Below are 27497 nucleotides of genomic sequence, written 5' to 3'. Positions count from 1 at the left end.
TGTTGAAAAATGAATAGGCTACGTAGGCATAAGGACATTGGACATCTGATTATAGCTTGAACGTTCCCTAGCAAAATGCGTCCCTTTATATTTATTCTAGAAGCGTAGGCTAATTGTGGCACATTTCACCCCATTTCAGAATAGAAATATAAGCTACATGAATTGAAGTTTTCAGTGTAGGGTTAAGTTAAATCAACCATGTGTTTTACAGCTAGGCTAATGCTTTATCCTTTATGTGTGCAATAGGAGTCACATCAGAACTTATGCACGCAGGCTTTACTCAGAGAGGAAGGTCATTCTGTCGCCTTTTCAGTAGAAACCTGAGCACGGGCTCTGAATGGAAAAGAAATGGGGGCGAAAAACACATGTAGGCTAGCTTATCACGACCTTATCATCCAGGTCTGAACACCAACAGAGGTCACTACAGTACTGACTTTATTGTCCCACAATGTAGGAAATGGCTTTCATCCATCCAGCCTACAGAAAACATTGCACATGCATGCCTAAATGGAAAAATACAGCCGGACGGTAAGACCAGTAATGCTTGTCTTAGCTCAACCAAATAGACCTCTAGGCTAAATATAACACACAATGATTAATTCTATAATTCTGAATCTATAACGGACAACAGCCTATAGGCATTATAACTAACCTGTCCTGCTTTTGTGGCATAGGCTATTTGCTTTATTGAATTGTATTGGGTCTACGTGTAGGACTTCTCTAAATTCACCAAACACATCAACATGTAGCCACGGGTGATGTCATATGTTTCCTTTTCAAACAGATTTTTAGACGCTTGCAACCAAAGATTCTAGAGCGGAGCTCTGTTCTAGAATCTTTGCTTGCAACGATAACAAACATCTTGCGGTTTTCTGTTGCCAGAATTATTTAGTATTAGTAGCCTATTTTCTCATAACCTGGTATGTATCTGCAGTCTTGCAAGGTAGGTAGCCGGAAGGGGGAAGAATCATAGGATGCAGTGCAGTCACATGCCAAAGAACTTTGCGCACGTGCACGGTGTAAGAACACCGATCTCAACAAGTCTCTCATCCTCAATGTCAAGTGTGTGCACGCATAGGCTATTGAACGAATATAACGCTCTGTTTCAGAGCTCTCAATAACGTTGTATTTGGCTTCCTCTGCCCTGCGCCAAATGTGGATGCGTTTCAGTGTTCTCTACCGATGTGCAGCCTACAGCTTTCTCTTTACCAAAGTAACTATGGAGACGTTGCATGCAACGATGCGGTTGGTTGAGGACTCATGACGTAAGATGAATATGGGAATTCCGTAAGCAAAAGCCAACGTGAAACAGTTGAACCTAATAGGTCTCAGTGATACTGTTGAGCAAGTTGGCACTTGAAACCAAGTTATTGAAGCTCTACTTTCTCACTTGTTTTCCGGTGTAGTTTTTTTTTGAGTGAATTAATAGGTGTCAAAAGACAGAAGACAATAATGACAAGTGTAGACCAGAGGGAGATGTGAAGAACACATGTTAAATGAGGACCTCAGTCTCAGCAAACTTGTTTGTTTACATTTATTCACGAGTTACAGGTGAAACAGCGTAGATCATCCATTTTAAGGTGAATAGTTCCATATGTAAGTATAACTTTTTAACTGTTTTAAGATGGTAGGCACGATTTAAATACAGTAGACTAAATATGGGTTGGGAAATGTTATGCTATGGGAAGATTGTCTTTTGGGCACTGCTTTCTGTCAAAGGGCTAGTGACATTACTTAGGCTTACAGTAAACAAAGTAGCCTACATATGTTTTTTCTCTGAAGGATCTCATGTTTTCTCTTTTGATTTTGTTATGCCATGAGAGGAAGCTTAGGCTATAATTGTGTATTTATGTGTTTGTTTGCATTGCTACTTGGGGGTATTCCAAGTACCGGTATGTGGTTTGGTGACAAACCTGGGTAGGCTAGGTTAAGAGTAAGTGGTAAACCTTCTACAACAAGAACCCTAATAGTATGGCATTGTTTTGTTAGGAGAATGAAGCCATACAGCTCTTCTATTAGGAGGTTTGCCACTTAAGGCTACTCTGAGTTAACTTACCCAGGTTTGTCACTAAACCACATACTTGTGTTGGCCTTACTGCAAACTATTCTTTTAATTAAGGGCAAACAGACCAATGACTGCTCTGAAACTGTTTAAACGGGTGGTCCTCTGAATATGTAGTTTTCATTGACTTTTTATGGCTTCTCTAATGTTAGCTCATTGTGCATGTCATTGCTGACAAGCATCTTATCTAAAACTAAAATGGTAATAGGATATCAACTAGTGCAATTAAGTATTTTATGGCTGTTTCTTTTAGTTGCACTTCTGCTACTTGCAGCTCTAAACCATGTAACAATAATGTAGAAAAATATATAGGCTATATATCAGGGCTATCAGGAAAGTAACTCTGGATTTCAACCCTTTGGTAGATCCCTGGGTCATTGTAGCAGTGCACAACAGCATTGACCTTATCATGGGGCTATGCCAAAGGGGGATCAGTGACACTCTATAGACACACGGCTCATGTGTCCAACCTCTCGGTGTCTCTCGGTCCTTGAAGCTGCCAGTAATCTTCTTTAAATAGATAGAACCTAGGCCAAAGCATGTTATGCTTATCCTCGGGGCCTAGGCCCGTGGTGGTAGCAGGACTTTACTCTGAAGCAAGATTTCACATTTTCTTGTGTTTTTCTTGTATTTTTCTCGTGTATTGTTTGTTTACCAGAGGGCAGCCATGCACCCTGATATCCTGGAGGTTTCCAGCTGGGTGGAGGGCCTGTCCATGTCCTCCCCCCCATCATTACCAGACCCAGAGGATGAGGACGGGGAGGAGGTCGAGGTGACACAGGGCCTGAAACGGATAGGCAGATATCGCCACAGCATTCAGATGCTGAAGCCTTTCAGGATCACGCACAAGTGAGTTCCTGTTTCCAATTGCCACATGTTTGCCTATTTCTGCTGACCCATACACATGCGAGTGTGTGATTGCTTGCATATCTTGCATGTTCTGTGTGTGTTGGGAGGGGGGGGGGGTGTGAGGGGATAGAATGCAGAAGGATGGCATGATAAGGAAGGTTACTTATCCCCCAGCCACAGACATTACACGCTGATAAAAACGGCCCTGAACTTTCTCTCTCTTTTTTTTTTTTTCGCCACTCTGCAAGATTTCTGTGAAGTGCCTGCAAACTGCTGTTCAAACACCAATGCATGATTCATCTTCCAGCAGGAGCTCAAGACAACCAAAGCCCTCTCAGTCCTACACACTTTTCTCAGGGCCAGAGTGTTCTCTTCCCACCCTCCTCACATAGCACTTAGGCGCCTGCTTAGTTGACTCTTGTCGCTCCTCTCCCGCAGGCATCAACACCCCGTGGACAATGCGGGCCTATTTTCATTCATGACCCTGCAGTGGCTCTCTCCGTTGGCGTGGAGGGCCCACAAAGCGTCCAATCTGAAACTGGAGGATGTGTGGGGCTTGTCCTGTCATGAAGCTTCTGAGGTCAACTATCAGAGGTAAGAAGACGTACCCCCCCCCCCCCCCCCCCCCCCCACACACACACACAGACACACACACACACACAGACAGACACACACACATACTCCCACCCCACCTCACCTCAACCCAAACTCGACAGACAGGCTTTACCCCATTCCTGACCCATTTTTTGTTATTCCTGTATGCAGATTTGAGCAAACAGAGACTTTGAAAGCATTGCCATGGACAAAGGTTAATGCTGCCGAATTTGTTGTGGCTAACCTGAATGAACACATGTTTGGTTGTTCACACGGGATTCCCCTGTGTCACGGTGGTCACCTCATGCGTCCACCACCACCACCTGTTCTTTGTGGCTAAAGCCAGAGCGTTCTTGCAGCCTTGGGGTTATTAATAGTGGGGATTAGAGATTAGAGAGGGAAAGGTGGCTAGGCTCAGGCTCTCCAAGAGTAGTTATGTCATTAAGCGTCCTCTCACAGGCTTCATCTGTACATCCAGTTCACAGAGTTCCCTCTCTGTGACTGGAGTCGATTTAAAGAGTTTCTGGCGGGGCGTCAAGGCCCCGTTAAAGGAACTTAATCGGTGACTCCTGCTGTTTATCCTTCCCAGCGGAGGTGAGATACTCATGAATGCATGCACAGGCTGCACACTGAAGGACTGTCGGCGATGAGCCGATAATTGTTTTGCTGCGTCACCTTCTCACTTTTCAAAAATATTTTTCCTTTTTATCTCCAGGGGGCGTGTAGAGTGATAGTCGTAGCGTGGGCCTTCAGATGCAGCAGGTGTGTGATTTCCAAAACCATGGTGGGAGAACCGACTGCACTCAAGTGAAGTTGCTTTGCTGTTGCTTAGAATGTTAGATTCTTACGATCGATGTCTTCAGACAATAAAAAGTAATTTGGAAGGGAAATAGAAGAGATAAGTTGCCTCCTGCGTTGGCCGTGATTCCCCTTTGAAAATCAGAGGTTCACAGGCTACTGTGGCCTTGGTCAGTGGCGCAGCCAGCCGTAATCCTGTACGCACTGTGCATACAATTTTTCAACGCTTTATTCATGAAATCATTCAATATTACAACAATAAAAATAGCTTGTGTACAGTCTTAATTGAAACATGCTTCGCGCACAAATGATAGCCTAGGGCAAAGAGAATGGACATCTCAACATAAGGAAACATTAGAAGATGATGATTGGTGTAAACTTTGTCACACGACATGATAAGCAGTTCTGGCGCTTAAAAACGAAACGTTCCATTCAGTCATAAATCATTCAAGCGTAGTGCTCATCATGAAAAGAAAACAGCAGCTTAATATTTTTCAGGTGTTTAACAATAGGCGCACTGTTAGCAGTTATACCGAAGGCAGTGAGATTATTAGGCATTGCATCCTACTGTACAGTCACATCTCGGGTTCGGGTTGATAAGATTCAGTTAATGCGAGTATGGATCGTCTCAAAGTTTGGGACAACCAAACAGCTGTGTAGGCAAAGCAAATCCTAATTGTTAGGTTACCATAGCTGTCTTTTCTCTAGGCCTAGGCCTATCAGGAATCGCGACATAAGCTCATTGGTTTCTTTTTTCTTTTCTTTCTTGTTCGCGTGTAGTGAAGCGATAATGCATTTAAAGCACATCATGTGAGCAAGAGCCGATATGGCCAGAGCTGCTTGCTCTGTAAAGGTATATCTGTCCCACCCAAATTTGCTCAACTACTTGCGAAGTAGCCTATTCATCACAGACATCACATGTATCACACGAAAAAGCTTTTTCTCAGATTTTAAACGATGTTATTGGTTAGTTGTTGTGGTAAACGGTTCGCGAGAAAAGTAACTTTAATTTAATCATATTTTCTGCGCCCGTCTCCCTACCCATTCCAATCCAATCCAATCCACTTTATTTATATAGCACAGTTTAAACAAACACAAGGTTCCCAAAGTGCTGTACAGCAAGATAAGAAACACACAAGACACCACAGAAGCACAATAATAGGATAAAGTATTAAAATTAAAAGAGATAAAAACTAACTAAAATAAATGTAAAAAATAAAAGTAAAAAGACATAAAAACTAAAATAAAAGTAAAAAGAGATAAAAACTAAAATAAAAGTAAAAAGAGATTAAAAACCAACTCGAACTTTTCCTCAACACATGACAAACCATATATCAGAATAAACAGCAGACCTTACCGAACACAAAGGTGTAAAGCATTCCCCTGTACAGTTAACCATTCCAGAGTAATCCAAATACAAAATAAATGTTACGAATATCGCCTAGATATCTGTAAGCATTACAATCAGATGATATACATAGGGCAGACAGATGCTCATGAGTTCATGTTTTGTTCACACATCTTCACTGTCATCACTCACATACAGTACATCATACATACAGTCCTCTGCTTGCAATAGTAAGTCCCTTCACCATACTTGCAGTACACTGCCCCCCCCCCCCCATACACAGCACATTGTCTCATGAGGAAGCTTCTCCAACACACATATTGCACACTGCCCTCTCCCCCCATATACAGCACACTATCCCATCTCCCTTGTCATCCCCCCAACACACACACCAAGACCCCTGGCAGTTGGGTTAGCCCCTTGAGCCGTGGATCTGCCCAAGGTTTCTTCCTTGGTAAGGGAGTTTTTCCTTGCCCCTGTTGCTCTTGGGTGCTCCTTGTTGGTGCCCCCCCAATCCCAATCCTCCCCCACCTTTCTTATGCAGCCCTTGCCACTTAATCTACTAAACCCCTCTTCTACTGCACTTTTTACCCCCCCCCCCCCCCATAAATGCACAAATAGGCTGACACCAGACATAATTTCACTGCATTTCTTACTTCTAGTAACTATATGCATGTGACAATAAACTTCCTTGTATCCTTGTATCCTTGTTTTATCGCTGGATTTTAGGATAGCCTATTATGGCAACCGATTGCATTCCGAGCTACAGTCAACTCTAGCAGGCATTAAATGACTGGAGACTTTGTGAATTTAAAGATTGACATAATGTGCTGTTTCTGCTATTGCTGCTTTTGATCAGTTAGATTGATTTGCAATCTCCTGTGGTGGGCTGGACATAGCATCGAAATGCCCGCCCAGATTCCCCTTTCCGCCTTGACCCATTCACACTGGTGCCGGAACGAAAAAACTCGGCAAAATGTCTAGGGGGCTTGGTAGTAAATTTGGCGAGACACTTTGTCCCACCGTTCCGCCTCGGTCTATGTAAAATGGACAGTCGTTCCGCGATTCTGGTACATAAAATCGCGGCGATTTTGGCAGTGTGAAAAGGCCTACTAATCAGTTTCTCATAGCTCACTGTTTGTTTCCCTCGGCCTTTACTTGTGAGATCCTGCCAACACACACACACACACACACACACACACCCTTCCTCGCCCTAATCTCTCTCTTTTCCTTTTTTTTCTTTCACTGACTCTGTTTCTCCCTCCCTCCCCCTCTCTCTCCATGAAAGAGCAGAGTGTTACTTTTCACTGCAGTGTGTCTGAGCATCTCTCACTCTCAAGTGGCTGGCCCTCAGCCAGATTTGGCTGGGGTATGTTAGGAAGGCATGTGTGTGTGCGTGTTTGCGTGTGTGTGATTAGTGTATATTTGTGCAAAGCACTTGGATTTTCTATGACTATAACGGTTATGTAACCTACAGAACCTTCTTATACAAGTGTTGTTCAGGACAGAATACCTGCACATCCATGAATGGCTGTGCAGAATATTGCAAGTCCTTATTTGCCACATGTTTGAGCAAGATGCTTTGATTGTATGTGAGTGCTTTGAATCCACAAAGACAAAATGAATGACCTTACTTGGTGAAAATATTACAGCAACAGATGTATGTGACAGATTTAAACAACTGAGACAAGCATATCCCAGCAAACACATACCTTTAGGGAACGTTCCCTAAAGGTTCTCTGAAGGTACTACCTTTAGGGAACGTTCCCTAAGAAGGTATGTGTTTGCTGGGTATTTTTATGCACTCCTGCAGGAAGATGATTGCATTGGTGTATGACATGGTATGGTCTCAACCATGATTTTTGTTTGTGGTCTCCTTCTGTCTTTCCCTCTCTGGTGTGATGGTGGCGAGCAGGCTAGAGACGCTGTGGCATGAGGAGCTGAAGAGGAAGGGCAAAGAGGGCGCCTCTCTAGCGCGCGTCTTCTGGAGGTTCTGTCAGACTCGCATGCTGGTCGCCGTCTTCTCTCTGCTCATCACCATGATAGCTGGGTTTGTTGGACCAGTAAGTTTCCACACACACACACACACACACACACCCTCCATGCACCACACACCAGTTTTGTATTGCACAATCTGCTGTTTTACACCAAATTCTGGTTTCATTCAGTAGATTCTTGTATTCATTGTCTCATGCTGACTTAGAATTAATATTGGGTTTAAAAAATGCAAGGCACCACATGGCTTTAGGTAATGAAAACAATTTTAAGCCACCCGATTGTGGTTTGTGCCAAACCCGGAGGCGTATTGTCCTTTCTTATTGCCATATTTGCTTCCTTTCATTCCTGCAAAATAAGTATAAATCAGAATTAATGCCAGGAATGGCTCTTGCAGATTTATAGTAATGGGCTTTTTTTAATTTTTTTTATAAAAACTCATTTTCAATTGGCGCAAAGAGAATTTTCATCTGTTGGAGTTTTGGGACTGCTTCAGCGTTGCTCATTTTACCTCCCTTTCTTTCAAGGCCAAGCTCTGCATGGGCGTCATACACGCTTGCAGCTTTCCACTAATAGCATTAAGTAGATTTAGCTCTTACACAATAGCACACTTGTTTCACCTCACTGCCTACCTCTAGGACCCCTTGATTTAGTTTGTATTGATTGATGCTTATCTGTCCAAATCATCTTAAAATAAGAGATGGCTTTCGAATTGATTTTATTTACGTAAGCCTCTGATTGTTGTTGTTTGTTTTCTGGCTGGCTTGCAACGATGATCCTCTGTGTGTGCTTGTGTCACTATCCCCCGGTTCATTCTTTTTTCCCCAACCACGGCGCCATCACACGTTGCTCATAACTGCATGCTGAATATAACATTTCAGATCGCCCCTGCCTACTCTACTTGTCCTCTGTCTCTCTCTCTCTTTCTCTCTTTCTCTCTCTCTCTCTCTCTCTCTCTCTCTCTCTTTCTCTCTCTCTCTCTCTCTCTCTCTGTCTGTCTCTCTCGCTCTCATCTCGCTCTCATCTCGCTCTCATCTCCATCTGTTTTTTTTTCTCTCCTCACACCTCACCTCGACCATTTCTCCCCCTCCATCCTTCCATCCCTCCTTCTCTCTGCCCACCCCCCCCTCTCCCCCTCTTCCCATCCCTCGTTCCCAGGCACTCCTGATCCGGGCCCTGCTGGAGTACTCCCAGAGCACGGACAGTTGGCTGCCCTTCGGCCTGTCCCTGGTGGCGGGGATCTTTGTGACGGAGCTGATTCGCTCCTGGACGCTGGCGTTCATGTGGGCCCTCAACTACCGGACAGCCTCACGCCTCCGAGGTGCGGCTCTCACCTTTGCCTTCAGCAAGATCCTCAACCTGCGCAACACCCGAGACATGAGCATGGGAGAGGTGAGAGGAGAATAACAGGGTTAGACCGAGAAATCAAAATTCCACTGGAGCTCTGAGCAGATTTGTACACGCAGCCTTACAACACTGTTTACAGCTTTTCGATTCTCTGTAAAATGTAATTTTTGGTACTTAGCTAGTTAAGATACACTTATGGGGGGGGTGCTTGCGTTTCTTTAGGAATCCACCGTCTTGTTTTGCATAGAAATGATTATTAAGTGACATACACATAAAAGGAAGGAAATAAGGCACGGGCGGAAATAGGTGACTTTCCGATATGTCCTCAAGCTGAGTTGTTGTGGTCCTTATGCGGGTCTGACAAACTGAGTTAACTCTGGACATAAAACGAACCAGGGTTGAACCTCGGTCATTGTGTTGGTATGAAAAGGCCTATGAGTCTGGTTATTGGGACTAGATACTATATACTGGAATTTCCTAGTTTCCTAGACTTGTTCCTAGTTTCCTAGACTGTTGAATTTCCTCAGTCCATCTGAAGCCAACAGCATCAGTGAAATACAATGGCGTTATTGTCCCCATTGACCAGGCTGTCCCTCTAACCTCTTCTCCCTGTAGCTGGTGAATATTTGCTCGAGCGACGGCCAGCGCATTTACGAGGCCGTCTCCGTGGGCTGTCTGCTGGCAGGCGGCCCACTCATCGGCGTCCTGGGTCTGTCCTACTCTACCTACTTCCTAGGACCGACCGCACTCGTCGGCTCCGCCGTCTTCATCATCTTCTACCCTACTATGGTCAGTATCTAGACATCTGGTGTTCCCATTCACTGCCCATGACTCATAGACATACTGTAGACTAGATGAAGAAATTCTGAAGGAATTCTGAAGAGAAATTGCTGAGTGACTCAAGCGGAACAAACAGAGGAAAGCCCGCTGATGGGTAACATGTGCACATTGTGTTTTCTAGATGCTCGCTTCAAAGCTGACTGCATATTTCCGGAAAAAGTGTGTGGTGATCACTGACCGACGAGTCCGGCTCATGAACGAGATCCTGGGCTGCATCAAATTCATCAAGATGTACTGCTGGGAGTCGGCCTTCGCCAGCAACGTTCAAAGTGAGTGACTCCACTCGGGCTGTTTAAACCACAGTCAGATGAAACTCCCTCTCTCTCTCCCTCCCTCTCTCTCTCCCTCTCCCTCTCCCCCTCTCTCTCTCTCCCTCTCCCTCCCTCTCCCTCTCTCTCTCTCCCTCTCCCCCTCTCTCTCTCTCCCTCTCCCTCTCTCTCTCCCTCTCCTCCTGTACCTGGCTTCCAGAGCTCATTCAGGAAAGGGGGAGCGGAGCAGCTTGTCCTTGTTTTCTTGTTTGACTGACTAATCGGCTCCGCTGTCTCCTGGCTGATGTCTTGACTGCTGGCGCGTGTTCCCTTCTCTCAGGCCTTCCACCAGAGCACCCCCTCCCCCCTCCCCCCTCTAATCTCCCACACCCGCACAAGGGTTAATGTTCCAAATGCCGTTTACAGCTCTTTGATACCTAATGCCCATGGAGGGCTGTTCCACTTAGCGGAGCGTCTGATGAAAGAACTTCCGCACGAGGTGGGCCCGCGTACGTTGCGGATAAGGATAATTTTACACCTCTAATCACGGAGCTAATTGCCTATCACAGAAATCCATTATCTGCCAGTGAGGGCACCGCCCGGTTATTTTAATCGAATGGTTAGTTGTGGAGGCGGACCTTTTTTTTCCCCCCTGTGCCAACATTCTTTTGCCCCAGTTTATTTCAGCGCTCAATTATGCAGAAGATTCTGTCAGTGAAACACCAAATGTAAACAACTGCATTCTGCTGCGTGAGTGTGTGTGTACATGACGTTCCAGTGAGGAGTTTGCTTTTTTGAAATATCTGTGTTTGAAAGCGTACTCCACTCCATCACACTTTTTTGTCTGCACATGCTGTGGCCAAGAGAGCGCTATTTTGGCGCGAGTGAATGTAGAACTGAGGAAACGCTGCAGGGTGAATCGGTGCGCTCTCATACACTCAGAAGACACAAACACAGGGGGCACGGAGAGGGCAGAAGTGGGGTCCTGGACGCCTGCCAGCGCTTGCCCATTTCTGTCAGCTGCCTACCGTATATGGTGTGTGAGCAAAGCGATCCCCAAACTATTTTTGTCCCAAGCTCTCCACAGGCTCCAGTTTGTTGTGAGCTCAATGGGCTGTAGATGGATCTTCAATAAAAAACACCCCTGTGCATGAATAATAGAATCTGTTTTCTATTTGTTATTTTTTAATGCTTTTTTTTATTTATTTATTTTATTTCTGTCTCTCTCTCTGTTTTGCACTGTCTTTCCTGCTGCCCCCATCCAGAGGTACGGTCAGAGGAGAGAAAGACCCTGGAGCGGGCTAATTACGTTCAGAGCCTGACCGTAGGAGTTGCTCCCATTGTTGTGGTGATTGCAAGTGTGTGTACGTTTACCCTTCATATGGCCCTTGGATACGACCTCACCGCAGCCCAGGTAGGTAAACACGACCCCGCTGTTACGGTGACAAGTGGTGTATGACCCTGTTTCCAAAAGTACACGAGCACCCACACACATACAGTGTGTACATACGTACACCCACACACACACACACACACACACACACACACACACACACACACACACACCCACACACACACACACACACACACACACACACCCACACACACACACACACACACACACACACACGCACGCATTCACTTTCTGTTATCGTGTTATATTAAGGCCAAGGACAGCAAACATATGCCAAGTCTGTGGTCTGGGAACTGAGTTAGTAGGCTGGGAGGCCAGTGCGCTGTTGATTTGATGTGTTGCTTCTGTAGCACGTGCACCTGACCTCAGCAGCCTAAACTCAGACTGCTGATCAATCACTGTCCCCCTTGTCGTTCACCTCCACAGGCCTTCACAGTGGTGGCCGTGTTCAACTCGATGACTTTCGCCCTCAAAGTCACCCCACTGGCAGTCCGCTCCTTGTCCGAGGGGTCAGTGGCAGCCAAACGATTTCAGGTGAATTTTGGATTTGTCGGAAAAAAAAGTGGGTCAATCTCTGACGAGATGTCTGTGGAAAGGGTGGTGTGCGAGCGGAAGTTTGTTATGTTTGTGCAATAAGCTAAATATGGTGATTGCTTCCAGCTTCTAGTTTAGATGGATGGTAAAATAAAGCTGTGGGGCTCTATATATTGTAACTCATTACAGATTGATATAATTACTGTAGATTCTGAACCACCACTTGTAACATTCACCCACAGAGACTCTTCCTGATGGAGGAAAGAGAGCGGATATCTTCTAAAGTGGAGGACCCTGAGAATGTGGTGGAGTTCCGCGACGCCACCCTGGCGTGGGAGATTGCCCGTCAGCCTTCGGCCAAAGGCCGCCAGAAGCCGCAGCGTCGGGGCGGCGGCATCAAGCGCCTGCTGCGGCGGGAGAAGCTGAGCCTCTTCATCAGCACAGACGAGGGGAAGACCAAGGGAGGGACCAGCGGCGGCGGCGTTGGTGTTGGGGCCGACGGCGAGAACCCCAACGAGGACCACCTCCTCAGCCACATGGAGCAGGAGAGCCCCCAGAGCACCATCTCCTCCACCCAGAGCATGCGGCCGCCGCTGCTGAAGACCCTGCATCGCATCGACCTGCGCGTCAAGAAGGTAAGAGCGTTTGGCCCTCTGTGACCTTTCACCCTGGTGCCCTCCAGAGGCCTCTGGTGTTGGGCAAAGCTTCATTGGGACAGGTGCAGCTACAGAAATAGTAGAGCAGACGCTCCAGTTAATGTTGACACTATGTTCTGTGTCGAACTCGGAATAGATATAAATTATCTGATTGTGCCATGGTTCCACTGTAGCCTATGTTGCAACATGTTGTTGCAGCCGTGGCCTACTGATTAGGGCTTCGGGCTTGTAACCGAAGGGTTGTCGGTTAGATCCCCGACCAGTAGGAAAAATGTGGGCGGGGGAAGTGGTTGAGCACTGCTCTCCCATGCCAACATCCACGGCTGAAGTGCCCTTGAGCAAGGCACCTAACCCCTCACTGCTCCCTGAGTGCCGCTGTAGCAGGCAGCTCACTGCGTCGGGATTAGTGTGTGCTTCACCTCACTGTGTGTTCACTGTGTGCTCAGTGTGTTTCACTAATTCACGGATTGGGATAAATGCGGATACCAAATTTCCCTCACAGAATCAAAAGAGTCAGAGTGTATATATACTTATACGTATAACATTGATTGTTGGATAACCATTCAATATACTATATGCATGAATTCAAAATTGACCTTTTGTTTGTTTGTTTGTTTGTTTGTTTGTTTGTAATCAACAGGGCTCACTGGTGGGCATCTGTGGAGGTGTGGGGAGTGGGAAAAGCTCACTTCTGTCTGCTCTCCTGGGTCAGGTGAGGAACCTGTGCCAGCCCGAGATCACCTGGCCATAAGAAAGTATTCCTTAAAGTTCAGATCACTTCTGCCATTCTGAAATGTACCCCCCCTCTCTCTCTCTTTCTCTCTCTCTCTCTTTCTCTCTCTCTCTTCCTCCCTCTGTCTCTCTCTTTCTCTTTCTTTCTCTCTCTCCCTGTTAGATGACTTTGCTGGAAGGCTCTGTGGCTGTCAATGGGGGCTTTGGCTATGTGGCTCAGCAAGCTTGGATCCTGAATAATTCCCTGAGGGAGAACATCTTATTTGGGAAAGAATACAATGACGACAAGTGAGTAGAAACACGAATGGGCCACTAAGGTCATTGTATGTATTGGCCGTGTTAAGTCTTTGATATGAAACAAATAATAGTGTCAAAAGAGGACAATGTGATTGTGTATATTGGGTGGGTTTGTAATGTGTATGATTCAAAATAAATGACATTGTAATGAAAGAGGACATTGTGTTGTGGTTGTTCCTTCTTATCAGATACCAAGCTGTTCTTCAGTCTTGCTGCCTACTCCCAGATCTGGCTGAGCTTCCCTATGGGGACATGACTGAGGTAAGTAAGGAATAGCCTGTCACAAAAACCATTATCATTGCCTTGCTCCAAAATGTGTTGGATTGTAAACAACCTTGCAGTATGTGTGGTTAAAATTACCTAGACTCACTACCTTGCTTGTGAGGACATTGCTGTGCCCCCAACTGTAATTTCATGGTTAATTTACATTGTAGCTCAGCTCAAGTTAAAGCTCAGTATTAACTCAATATTGTCCCTCGCATTATTTCAGCTGAGTCACCAAGTGAGCCAAACAACAAGGCACACACAAAGCTAATGTTCCAGCTCCCTCTGTGAGACTATTTTCTCTGTGGCTTAATAAGAAACTCGGCACAAACTTAAACACAAAAATGCAATGGAGTAGTGCTATATACTTTGATATATATATATAGATAGATAGATAGATAGATAGATAGACACTTTATTCATGCTGAGGGAAATTTTAAGCATCCAGTACCTTATACAACCATAACACAACATACACATATATATCTCAAAATCTCCCATACATCAAAATCATCACAGAAATGTTTAACATTTAAAGAGCATGTGGAGTGATTACAAAGGTCTGGTATGGACTGACCATGTGATGCATTGACCATACTAAGGTGCTATAGTAGAGAGTGTGCAATGGTGGTAGTGCACAAGTGATTAGTGCAGGGATTGAACAGTGCAATAACTTTGCTTATTATTAAAGGAACCGTATGTAAGAAATGTATTTCAATTAATCATAAAATGGCCCTGATATGTCACTAGACATTAAGGATTCATGTTCATTTCAAATACTTATATCACTGACAACAGTAGTCCGACCAGGATATTGTCATTTAAAAAGTGAAGTTGCAGCCCTCAACTGATGTTGATGTCATGTTGTGTTTTGGCCTGGTGCGTTACCCTCCACCTATCTACTAATCACAAAGTCAGTAGTGTTTCGGCATCCGGGTTGCCAGCTCTGCCAGTCAGGGGGGAGGGGGAGGGGATACACCGAATTCATTTGAAAGTGATTGCAGTACTAGTTTTGGCCACAATCTTACATACGGTTCCTTTAAATATGAACTATGACTGATTTATATGATTTACATACACTACCAGTCAAAAGTTTGGAGACATTTCCATTCCACTTCATTATAGACAGAATACCAGCTGAGATCATTTGCGTTGTTTTTTTTTTTTAAATCAGGGCAGCAGTTTTCAGATTACATTATGTGCTTACATAATTGCAAGGGTTCTCGATGGACAGAAACTTTGGCTGATCTTTAATGCAATATCTACATTGCCAGTTATCAGCAACCATTCATCCAATGTTGCAAAGGCACATTCTGTTTACTAATCTGATATCATTTTAAAAGGCTAACTGAAAAAACATTGGAAAACCATTTTGCAATTATGTAAGCACATAATGTAATCTGAAAACTGCTGCCCTGAGTAAAAACACAATGCAAATGATCTCAGCTGGTATTCTGTCTATAATTGAGTGGAATGGAAATTTCTGGAAAGTGTCTCCACTTTTGACTGGTAGTGCATATATTATATATATATATATATATTACTCTTGCTCATAGAGTACATTAACTCTTCTAATAATGTGACTGTCTTTACTGGGAGGCATTTAAGGCACATGTCCCTGTGAAATTGAGAAAACGCGAGAAATTGAGAAAAAGAGCGATGATTAGATCCTTACTTTGTACGGGCTTTTCCCCACTGCAGATTGGCGAACGTGGTGCCAACCTGAGTGGTGGGCAGCGCCAGAGGGTGAGCTTGGCGCGCGCGCTCTACAGCGAGCGGCCCGTCCTGCTCCTTGACGACCCACTGAGCGCTCTGGACGCCCGTGTGGGCTCCTGCCTCTTCCATAACGCCATCCGTGGGGCCGCCAGCAACAAGACCATCCTCTTCATCACTCACCAGCTGCAGGTGAGCGCGCGCAAACACACACACACACACATGCAGACACGCACACGCACGCACACACACACACACACACACACACACACACACACAGCAGTAATCCTGATGATGAACGGGGGAACGTTTTTTCTTTTTGTTTTCATCATTTGAAAGTCTGCATTGCAGTCATTTGATGAATTGGAGCTTGAGATGGAGGAGTGCATCCATAGTGTGTTTTGGTACCAATGGGCCAATGTTAAGACATTGCTGAGAGAGTAATGTTATCTACGCAGGCCTAATTAGTAAAAAATGTTGACTGACTGGTGCGCGATGTTGTTGTTTTGGCAGTACCTGGCTGAGTGCGATGATGTGATCCTCATGAAGGACGGGCAGATCGCGGAGCATGGCACCCATGCCCAGCTGATGGCCAGGGAGCGAGATTACGCCAGCCTCTTCAACAGCGTCCAGCAGGAGGTGAGGGCAGTTGGGTTTCTATCAAGAAAACACATTCGTTCTTGCTTTATCTCTCTATTTCTATCTATCTAATGATCTATCTGTCTGTCTGCCTGCCTGTCTGTCTGTCTGTCTGTCTGTCTGTCTGTCTGTCTGTCTGTCACTCACTCATGCATTGCACACACACACACACACACACACAAACACATAAAACAGACCAGTGTTCTCGTCTGAATGATTCATTAGCACAGAGGGCTCTCTGTGAAATGTTCATTTGTACAGTTGTATTAGTTATTAATGTAGCCACTGATGTACTGTCTCTGCTCTCTCAAAGACCTGCGTCAGTGCACGTTGTAATGGCTTGATGGTTATTGTCCCTGCTTTTATATACTCTTTGGTTTCTCTCTGGCAGAACTTGGTACGCCAAAACCTGAAAAACAAGCAGAACGGCAAAAGTGAGGTGGTGAAAGTATCTCTACAAGTCCCAAAGGCAGTACAAGCTCCAGGCAAGCCAAAAACTGGAGGTAAGAGGTCAAAGTCACACGTGCCATGTTTGTTTGTGCGTTTGGACATGCGTCAGGTCAATGTTACTCAATACCTCATGAAGCCCTGTCTATTCTCTTTGTCATTCTCACTGTGTCATTTGACTTCTCGTCTCTCTCTCTGCCCTGTCACCTACCCCCCATCTTCATCATCTTGCTGTGTATCACCCTCACCCATCCTCTTCCTCTCAACATCATCTCCTCTGCCGCTGGCTCCTCATTGGCTGAATGGGCGCAGACCGACTCATGCAAGCGGAGGAGAAAGGCTCTGGCGCCGTGTCCGGGGCCGTCTATGCCGCCTACATCAAAGCCGCCGGCGGACCGCTGGCCTTCATCCTCAACCTCCTCCTCTTCGTCGGCACCACCGGCAGCATCGCGTTCAGCAACTGGTGGCTGAGCTACTGGATCAGGCAGGGCAGCGGGGTAAGCTGTCCCGTCAGGGTCTCCACTGCTCACTAACGCTGGACGTTACTTGCACAACCAGCCAGCAAAGCAAGCGCTCATCTTGACACACTTACTGCTCGAGTGTCAGTCTGAGTGAATGTAATTTGAAAAAACAAGACGGGTGATTGTGCCATGATGCAAAGCTGAGATTTCTTAAGCGTGGCACTGCACACCGAGGGAGGAGAGAAACAAATGTGCTGTAGAGCTGTTAGCCGCGCCGCGTGCGCGCTAAACCATCATTCTTCAACACAAACAGTAATGACTCCATAGTCGCTCACGGTTGTAATCTGTCCTCCTCATTGGAGAGGAGCTCGTAAGTCCCTCACTCGATTCAAGTGTCTTTCATTGTCTGTGCCCACAGGATGCAATCTTATTAGAGGGAAATGAGACCATTGCCAGTGACAGCATGAGGCTCAACCCTCACATTCATTACTACTCCAGAATCTATGTGCTGTCCATGGGAGTGGCTGTCCTTTTGAAGACCCTGAGAGGCTTTGCGTTTGTCAAGGTAATCTCCTGCACTGCTCCTAATTGTGTTACATTATGGTTTTAGTTGTATAGCTTGGTGTGTCTGTCTGTCTGTGTGTGTGTGTGTGTGTGTGTGTCTGTCTGTGTGTGTGTCTGTGTGTGTGTCTGTGTATGTCTGTGTGTGTGTCTGTGTGTGTGTGTGTCTGTGTGTTTGTCTGACAGCTAATCACAGAGGATGGAGGAGAGCCTGAACACCTTGATAAGTTATACTGCAGGTGCAGCTTTTTCAAAAAGTACAACTTAAAAGAAAAGTGCAACACTGCAAACTTAACGGATCAACCAATTTATTGATGAGCTAACATTTCGGTTAGTCAGACCTTAATCATTGAAAACGAATGACATTCAGCTCAGAATGGGGTTGATACAGTTCGCAGTCTAAGATCGTTTTTAACCATCGTGAAGATGTAGCATTTCTGCCCTCCATATCTGCATGCACAGGGTTGAGTTTGCTCCGCCCTCCTTCCTGTACGGCACAGCAAACGGCATCCTCACAGGAAGGGCCGGCCTCGACAGGCAAACGGACATAATCTCCTCCACAGCCTCTCGTCTCAGTGTTAGCGCCATTGTTCTGCCTCCACGGCTCCCGTTAATAGGCTATCCTTTCAGCGAGGCCTCTCTCTTTGGTTCCGCGGGGCCGTAATTGAAAGTGCCTGTGGGCTAAATCCATTTATCTGTCCGTTGCTGAGACACATGGCTTAGGGCTCCTCTATGCGTGTCCCTCTGGGTGGCTGACTGTCCTCTCCTCTCCATTAAGTAGGCCTGACTGAGTCCTAAAGGGGCTAAGGTCCCTGCGTAATTGTGTGCCACTTGTGTTCGCTAATTTTTCAGTGATGGCTAATCTTTTTCTTTTCTTCTTTTTTTTTTCTCTCTCTCCTTTCTTTTTACCCGGAGGTGAGATTAGAAAGTTTAGGGAGGGTAGGCGTTCAATATTCATTAGCGAAATTAATTTGTCCTTGTGCCATAAGCCTTTTTGTCCAAGAGTGATGTGACTTTTCGTTGTGGGGCCTGTGCGCTCAGGGGCTGCTGCCGCGGGCTGTTTTGTGGGCCCCGTGCAAGATTGTCGACCATGCGTGAGAATTTTAGGACATGGCTGTCAATCACTAAACAAATGTGCTCCCATTTCACAACAGATTGAGATAGTCATGGACAACCGGCTCGCCTTCAAGTGCTGACAATGTGGCATATGTGTTATAGAGTGTGTACATAGCTCCGCGGTCCAATCGCCATGAATGCCTGTGTTTGCATTGCATGGACATTCGTGTTTGCTTTATGGGTTTTGCTGAGAAGCAGGGCAGCGTGTTCCCACAATAGGTTAACCAGCCTTCCTCCAGCCCAGACCTAACCCAATGTCCCATGTTATTTGTCCATCTCGTGTTCATTACCGCTAATCTGTTTACATGTGTCGTTTCCCCAATGCATCTTGTTTGTTTTCATCTGGCAGTGCACCGTTAAAGCTGCCTCAACTCTCCACGACAAGCTGTTCCAGAAGCTGCTTCTCAGCCCCATGCGGTTCTTCGACACAACGCCACTGGGACGGATCCTCAACCGGTTCTCAAAGGACATGGATGAAGGTGAGGCCTTGGGGCTAAAGGTCACTCTATTTTTCCATTAACGCCTAGAACAACAAAGCACTTGTGCCAGTCTCAGATGGAAAATCTCATCTCTCAGTCCATTCCCCAGGACCTCTAGATACAAGGGGCTGAGCTCCACACTTGGGAGTTGTTTGACTTTATTTGGGTCCCTGGCCTCAGGGGAAATGTAGCACATCACATGTAATCACATCTAGGCTCAAGGCAAATTTGATTTAGGTGGCCTCATCTGACCGTGCGTGTCCGCCTCTGTCTTGTCTCCTTGAAGTGGATGTCCGGCTGACCATGCAAGCAGAGATGGTTCTCCAGAACCTGTCCATGGTGCTATTCTGCATGGGCATGGTGAGCGTGGTGTTCCCCTGGTTCCTGGTCTCCATCCTGCCTCTCGGCACCTTCCTCTTCCTCATCAACCGCATGTCGAGGTGAGAATCGGGCCTCTGAAAAAAAAAGTAATTTTCTAGTATGGGTTGTCTTGTTAAGATGTGCTGTCATTTGACTTGACTGTGCCATTATGAAAGCAGCTAAAGGGATGAATTTCTTTGTGACATTGAACATGAATGGAACGGAATTTGTGAACGTCTCTTTTAATCTTGACAGACTCTCGAGAAAGACTCACTTTGTTGTTTTGTTTCTTAGGAAATTCAGAGGCTTGTATGGTGTCTAATCAGTTGAACTAAATGAATTCTGTATCTCTCCTTTTTTGATGTGACTCTGACATAATCTCTACCTTGAGCTCATTCTAAGGAAGCCAGACTGGGTGACAAAGATGTCTGTAATTTATACAGTGGAGTCTGTCTTTTTCAACTTTTCAGTAATGGTGTGTGTTTTCATTGAATTCTACCTCAATGCACATACATTTTCAAACAGATCTCCGTTTCTCGAGTTCACCGAGTACTGTTGGTATTAAAAAAACCCGAAAACAATCAGTTTTTCCTAGCTCGAGTTGCTACAGCCAGCAGCTAATGCAGCCAGGCAGCTACAGCGCTTTACTCTGGGGGCATGTACACGTTTCTGTTGTTTTGTTTTCCTCTTCCTGAGAACTGAGCGTGGTGTCCTACTCTCTGCCCCGACCGCCCGCCCCCGCCCCCATAACTGTCTTTTTTATGAGAGGGCGGATGATTCATAGTGGACTTGGTGTTCTCGTGGCCCCCGTCCATTTGATATCCTGCATCTAAAAGTAGAAATCAGACCACCTTTTGTCAATAGACGGCTGTGTGTGTCTCTCACAATCGCTGCAGCTCTTGAGTCTGGTGCCCCTGGCCAGCTTAGCACCGACGTGTGACGGGGGGGGCTCATAAAGGCGCTCGTAAATCAGCCGCGGACACGGTTATGGCTCCAGGAATGGCTCTGCCTGGATGTGTGCGTCCGTGTCGCACTGTCGCACGATCCCCTTTTGTGGGCTCCCCGCCAGTGAGCCAAGAAGCTGTCAGTCTTGACAGCCACTAGGTCTGCACAGGCGTAATCTGCTTAAAAGCGGATAATGTGTTTTACACTGCAGTACTGAAGATTTTTTGTCTGTTTTTTATTTTTTATTTTCCTTCGCATTGGTTTGATGAGTGTGAGTGTATATATCGTGCCATATTACTATTAAACCAAATGATCTTGTCTCAGGGTGCTGATTCGTGAACTGAAGCGACTAGAGAACATCACACTGTCTCCGTTCACGTCCCATCTGACGAGCAGCGTACAGGGTCTGTCTACCATCCACGCCTTTGGCAGAAGTGGTGACTTCCTGCAGAGGTGAGAACACACACGGATTTAGAGAATAGTTGTTATCACTCCCAATACCACCACCTCAGGTGCTGATTCTAGAAGCAACATCACAGGTAATCCAACACCTATATAATCCATCCACTAATAATATCCACCAGCACCTTTTCAAAAACTCCATTAATACCATAAAGGTAGATCTTTCTGGATGACAAAAATATATTGAATACTCGCCAACAATACACATGACCTATGTAATGATGTCTACAAACTTAGATAATATACTTGTCAACCTGATCACCTTCAGCTGTGAACTAACTATAATCACTCTAATAAACTTTACCCTAGTCACTACCTCAAACAAATCTCAACCCATTCTTCAATCATTACTAGCACCGCAAGACAAGATGGTGTGTTGACAGAAAAGAGTAGGACAGTAGGACCTCATTATATGTAATTTCCTTGACCTTGACTGACTCACCTCTGACCCCTGCAGGTATCAAGAGTTACTGGACGCCAACCAGGCACCCCACTTCCTGTTCAGCTGTGCTATGCGCTGGCTGGCTGTGCGCCTGGACCTCATCAGCATCGCGCTCATCACCCTCACGGCACTCCTCATCGTCTTCATGCAACACCAGATCCCCCCGGCCTACGCTGGTCTCGCCATCTCCTACGCCGTGCAGGTAGACACGGACACGGGCTAGCACAGCAGAGCTCCTCTGACTATTGTTGTGTGACCTACATAATCCTTCTGATGATCTAATGGTCTTATAATGGCCTTATCTGTAAGTTAAGTGCTACAGGTGCAACCTGTACCTGTTCCTAGGAAAATTCTTTAAATGTTTTTTGCTCTTAGCTGATTAAATCTCTCGCTTAGCAGATAGATTTAGGGGGACATGTACCTGGCACGTGCACTGTAAGGAATGCAGCAAATAGTGAAACTGTCTTTCATCAGTGTGAAGATATTTACCAGCCCAACTGGCTTTCCCCCTCTCGCTCATGCAGCTCACTGGCCTGTTTCAATTCACCGTCAGACTCCTGGCCGAGACGGAAGCCAGATTTACGTCAGTGGAACGAATCAATCATTACATAAAGGTAAGGCAGCCAGCTACCAGAGGTGACAGACCCTCTCGTGTGTCAGCAGGAACGAATACGGAGGGAGGGGTGGGGGTGTGGGGCCGTCGGGGACAGAACTCACGCTATTCAATTGACACGGCGCATGCCGGGTATCAAAACATGGCGCGGCATGGCCCGAAGGGCACAGCAGTGCGCTGGCAGGGAGGAGACGTCAGGCGTGGCGAGCCCTCCGACAGGGAGCGGTGGGAAACATATGGAACGCAGCGGGCAGCCGCGACACGCCGTGCAACGCCATCCATAAAAAAGCAGCATCACAGCATATGCGGAGAGGGGAAAAAAATTACTAGTCTGCATCACTGATTATTATTCTAGTAATACTTTTACAGGTTTTTTTTATAGCAATAAAAACATTGAACATGAAACATGAAAAGGATGCTGAATAGTTTAGTGTAAATCAAAATAGTGTGTGAATCAAAGTTTATATGGAACATATTATAGCATAGTTAATCCTATCATGATATTACATGATTATGATATGATGACGATGATTATGATTGTGATAATCCGCTCTCATAGGCTAATTGCAGAGAATCACAATTACACTATTCAGTGCTGTACACCTAATCAAGCCTACCTTGTAACTAACTTGTCGGAACAGGAAATCAATCACAGGACGTAATTGAAGAATAAATAGATGCGCTGGTGACTCATAGTCGTCTGTGCCTGTGCAAGTTGTCCTGAACACGTTCTCAAGTGTCCGATCCCTATTCCATTCCATTCCATTCCATCTTCTCTCTATTGTGGCCTAAAAGAAAAGCGGCAAGTTTATAATAACTAAAATAAGGAACAAGATGAGATAATACTGAATGAGTTTCTTATGTACCGCATTGAAGACCAACAACTGCAGTGTGAAATTACTGTTAAGTTTGACCACTTTGTAAACCACAAAGTAAACCACTTTGACTTTGATTAAAATAATACTGAGCAGACAATTTGAAATGAATTGTACAGCACATTCTAACACAACAAACTTGTTCATCTAACTAAAAGTCAACATAAATTATGATTTGAATTATTATTAACACTTATAATTATTTATTTATACTTACAACAACCAAAAAATAATTTCAGAGTAGTTTGTCAGCTGCCTTTGTATATGACTCCATATTTAGAATGGCATTATTGCAGTAGGGAACACCAAATTGGTAGGCCTATTTATTTTTAATTCAAGTCATTAGAATTGCTAATTGTAATAACGTTGTCTTAGGGATTAATGTCCGACTGTCATCATTGTTCAGCCAGCCATAATGTCTGCTGTGATTAAGCACTTCCATTCACTCTGACCTGATATTCTGTTTATATCATTCTCTCTCTCTCTCTCTCTCTCTCTCTCTCTCTCTCTCTCCCCCCCCCTCACTTACCCTCAGAACCTGGAGTCAGAAGGCCCCCGTCAGATTGCTGACAAATCCCCTCCCAACTCCAACTGGCCAGAACAGGGAGGCGTCCATTTCCAGGACGTGGAGATGCGTTACCGTGATGACCTTCCCCTGGTCCTAAAGAAACTCTCGTTCCGAATCCTGCCGGAGGAAACCGTTGGAATAGTCGGTCGCACTGGCTCAGGCATGATGACTTCTCCATTTAATTTGTTTGTTTATATTTATTGTACTTTCTATCTAATTGTTATGTGCTCTCCTGTGGCCAAAATGAAGTGCCTGAGGTGTGGAAAGTGAAAATAAAAAAAAAAAAAAAAAAAACAGCTCAGTGGTAAATGACTTACACGGCCCATCTGTTTGGCTCTCCACAGGGAAGTCCTCCCTGGGTGTCGCCCTGTTTAGGCTGACGGAGCTGAGTGGCGGCTCCATCTTCATCGACGGCGTCAACATCGCTCACATCGGCCTGGAGGACCTGAGAAGCAAGCTGTCAGTTATCCCCCAAGAGCCCATGCTCTTCATCGGCACTGTCAGGTACACTCTACGTCACTTGGTACGCTTGGCCCCACGCTTCGTAATGAAGGGCTGTCCAATAATCAACGGACTGTTGATCTCTCTCTGCCGACAGGTCCAACTTGGACCCGTGGGGTCAGTACACGGACGAGCAGGTCTGGGACGCACTGGAGAAGACGCACGTCAAGGACATGGTAAACAAGGACATTAGTGTCAAACCAACAGGCGTTTTACTCAAATCACTTTGCTAATAAAGGACCGTGAATAAACAACAGCCTCTAGGGCTGCTGTGCAATACATAAACCTTGCGTTTGGCCCGATATTTTCACAATGTCTGATTGCTGTGCTCTTCCTCTTGTGCCCTCTGAGCGTAGGTGAGCCTGCTGCCTCTCTCGCTGTACTCGGAGGTGACAGAGAACGGGGAGAACTTCTCCGTGGGGGAGAGACAGCTGCTGTGTGTGGCCAGAGCACTTCTCAGACACAGCAAGGTACAGCTCCATTTGAGTTTCCTCTTGTTCACCATCTGCCTTTTACGACGCTGTTACAATGTGCATTCATGTATTTAGTAATAGCTAATGTAGACGGTGTTGCTGTTGTAAAGAGATTACAGATTTATCTGTTTGAAAGCTTTCCAACTTTCCGCTGCTAGTTGTGATGAATTAGAGTCCATGTCCATTGTCCATGCTTAAAAATGGCAAAATCTTTAAAAAGTAATTGTTCTTTGTGTCATTTCAGTAGTCTTATTTGGGTATGACGTGCATATCTGTTCTCTGCCCATGACTGTTTAGAAAAGTGGATGTTGCATTGCAACATATACAAAATGGCTAAACATTGCCACCACATGGCTGCAAATAAAGACTCTTTATCATATCATAGTTGTGTAACACGACTGGAAGATAGGGTCTATGTTCAGAGATGGCCAAAATATCATCTTATCGTTTAGAAATCCCGTTTATATTTTCTCACCTCAATCGATTTGTTGCAGTTCTCACTCTCAGTGATGCTGTATGTGTTGGTGACTTTTAAAACTGGACATTCTTTCAGATCTTGCTGCTGGACGAGGCAACAGCAGCCATTGACTCAGAGACAGACCGTTTGCTTCAAGAGACCATCCGTCACTCTTTCAAGGGTTGCACCACCTTAGTCATAGCCCATCGACTCAACACTGTACTGGGGTGCAATAGAATTATGGTGCTGGATCAGGGGCAGGTATGTCATTTCATGCACAATTATAAAGGAAGTATTTGTCTCTCTGCGTTGGCTCTAGGGATGTAACGATTACCGGTATAATGATAAACCGTGATAAAAATGTTGACGATAACAATTACCGTTTTCTTTTGAAATATCATAATTATCACGGTTGATTACCACGGTGTTGAAACCGTGTGTTTAATCCTTCCCAGCTTCATCCGAGCCTGCTTTTGACATACAGTAGGCCTGGCACAATGAAGCAAAATTGGTACCCTACTGATTCTGTTGTCTAATTGATGGTTTTAACTGCTATTTGGATTAGGCTACACCTGATTTTAAAAGGCGGAACATTTTCACCGCAAAACTTGCACTGTATCATTTGCACTTTGCGTCTTTTTATGTTCGCGTGCACATTAAATCCATTCCACTCACGTTATCAGAAGAACACAGTAGCCTAAAGTTTTATTTCGAACACTTACTTTGGTCTCTCAGGGTAGGAATTTCACTGCGGCCACGTCGTTGCCCCTTGCGTTGGCCGTGATGTCCCTTTAAAAATCAGAGGTTTACAGGCCATGGTGGCCTTGGTGCTCTTCTTTCAATATTCTGCTTTGCGTCCTACTAATAGCGAATTTTATTTAGCCTATGGCCTGTCAAAATAATCTTAGCATTCACAGCGCAAATTAATTTAGTCTTTTACGCAGTGGAGAAAGTGACAGCGCAAGAAAGAAAGTGCGTCTAAATTCACCTATTCTTCTCAGTTGAACTACTTTCAAAGTAGCCTACTCATCACACAGACATCACAAGTATCACACGAAAGAGCTTTTTCTCAGCTTTTAAACGATGTTAGCCGCGAATTGCTGTGGTGAACAGTTCGCGAGAAACGTAAATAATATAATTAAATGTAATCATAAATTCTACTGAAGGTTTTCGTCCATCTCCCTACCCATTCCTCTCGGTGCAATACTTCACGAACCTTTCGTTTAACACATGACAAACCATATATCAGAATAAACAGCAGACCTTACCGAACATAAAAGTGTAAAGCAGTCCCCTGTACAGTTAGCCGTTCCAGAGTAATCCACTTTTGCAGTACATTTCGACATGCATGGATGTCTCCAAATTTGGGCTTTCAGTTTTACAATGTGTTTAAATTGTTCCACATGATTTCGTAACGGGCCAAATACAAAATAAATGTTACAAATATCGCCTAGATATCGGTAAATCAGAGGACAGCTGACTAAGAGTTTGTGAAAGTAGATCGCAAAATGCTAAGCATGCATCTAGGCTATTTGAGTTTCTTAAAGCTGAACTGTGCTTAAATTGTTCAATACATGATTTCATAACAGGCCAAATATAAAATAAATGTTAAATATAGCCTAGATATCTGTAAATATTAGATGATCAGATGATTTGCAGTTCTATGTAATATGTCATGTTTCATGTCTTTGTAATGTTTCATACAGTGATGCAGGTCTACTGCAGTGAATAGGCTATACAACTTTGATAAGTTTTTTTTAGCCTATGTGGCCTTTGTGCCCTCCACCAAATATGCCCAACTGAAGGCCAAGTGGCCTTGCCCCCAGAATGGTGAAATTCCAAGCCTGGTCTCACTCATTTGATCCAAATAACAGTAATAGCAACCTCCAAGGCATGGTAGGGTAAGTTAAGCGATAAGCACATAGCCAATTAAACATGAAAAACTGAACGGGACACTTTTTGAAACTATTTCAGCTTGTGTAGGCCTATCAGTGGTTTCTGAACATATTGAACACACTTTTAAAAATACCGTGATAATACCGAAAACCGTGATCATTTTGGTCACTATAACCGTGAGGTTAAATTTTCATACCGTTACATCCCTAGTTGGCTCTAAATTTAGCTCTAACTTCTCTTGATCTGTGTCATCTTATGTTTTGTTCTCCTTTTCCCTGTGGCAGATTCTGGAGTTCGATACCCCCTCTAACTTACTTGCAAATGAGAACTCTCGCCTGCGTGCTATGATTGAGGCCGAGGATGGGAAGCTGAGTCACTCTGAAGATAACTGAACAAGCCAGAGAGGATCTCCTCTTCAACACCACCGTCCTCCCTTTCTATACACACACACACACACACACACACAAACACACACACACACACATACACACACACACACACACACACACAC

At 45.1% G+C, this 27497-nt stretch overlaps 1 protein-coding gene across 2 annotated transcripts; it reads left to right on the top strand.

The window, feature by feature from the left end:
• Nucleotides 1-1284: 1284 nt before the first annotated feature.
• On the top strand, nucleotides 1285-27497 carry LOC143132237 (ATP-binding cassette sub-family C member 5). 2 transcript variants are annotated; one of them, XM_076291631.1, is made up of 29 exons: nucleotides 1285-1580; nucleotides 2721-2911; nucleotides 3350-3505; nucleotides 7567-7714; nucleotides 8805-9038; nucleotides 9609-9782; nucleotides 9955-10102; nucleotides 11347-11495; nucleotides 11922-12029; nucleotides 12272-12664; nucleotides 13326-13397; nucleotides 13581-13705; nucleotides 13903-13975; nucleotides 15680-15883; nucleotides 16205-16330; nucleotides 16722-16833; nucleotides 17090-17274; nucleotides 17657-17803; nucleotides 19265-19394; nucleotides 19681-19834; nucleotides 21024-21152; nucleotides 21619-21805; nucleotides 22128-22217; nucleotides 23627-23819; nucleotides 24004-24163; nucleotides 24258-24336; nucleotides 24517-24630; nucleotides 25187-25351; nucleotides 27271-27497. In XM_076291631.1, the coding sequence occupies exons 2-29, from the start codon at nucleotides 2730-2732 to the stop codon at nucleotides 27376-27378; spliced, it is 4245 nt and encodes a 1414-aa protein (XP_076147746.1). In that variant the 5' UTR covers nucleotides 1285-1580; nucleotides 2721-2729; the 3' UTR covers nucleotides 27379-27497. The 2 variants fall into 2 exon arrangements, with proteins under 2 accessions (XP_076147746.1, XP_076147745.1); XM_076291630.1 differs by having other exon boundaries at nucleotides 1285-1596.

This window comes from Alosa pseudoharengus, unplaced genomic scaffold, assembly GCF_046254945.1.
Source record: "Alosa pseudoharengus isolate Yale_2024_CS ecotype anadromous, Long Island Sound unplaced genomic scaffold, YU_APseudo_1.1 YU_APseudo_1.1_scf_19, whole genome shotgun sequence".
NCBI classification, from domain to species: Eukaryota; Metazoa; Chordata; class Actinopteri; order Clupeiformes; family Clupeidae; genus Alosa; species Alosa pseudoharengus.
Note: the sequence above shows the minus strand (reverse complement) of the source record. Positions and strands in the feature narration are given on the sequence as shown.

Coding starts and splice junctions, on each gene's coding strand:
- LOC143132237 (XM_076291631.1), top strand. CDS start 2,730: ATGCACCCTGATATCCTGGAGGTTTCCAGCTGGGTGGAGGGCCTGTCC. Junction 7,715..8,804: donor TAGCTGGGTTTGTTGGACCA/GTAAGTTTCCAC, acceptor CCTCGTTCCCAG/GCACTCCTGATCCGGGCCCT. Junction 16,834..17,089: donor AGGCAAGCCAAAAACTGGAG/GTAAGAGGTCAA, acceptor GAATGGGCGCAG/ACCGACTCATGCAAGCGGAG.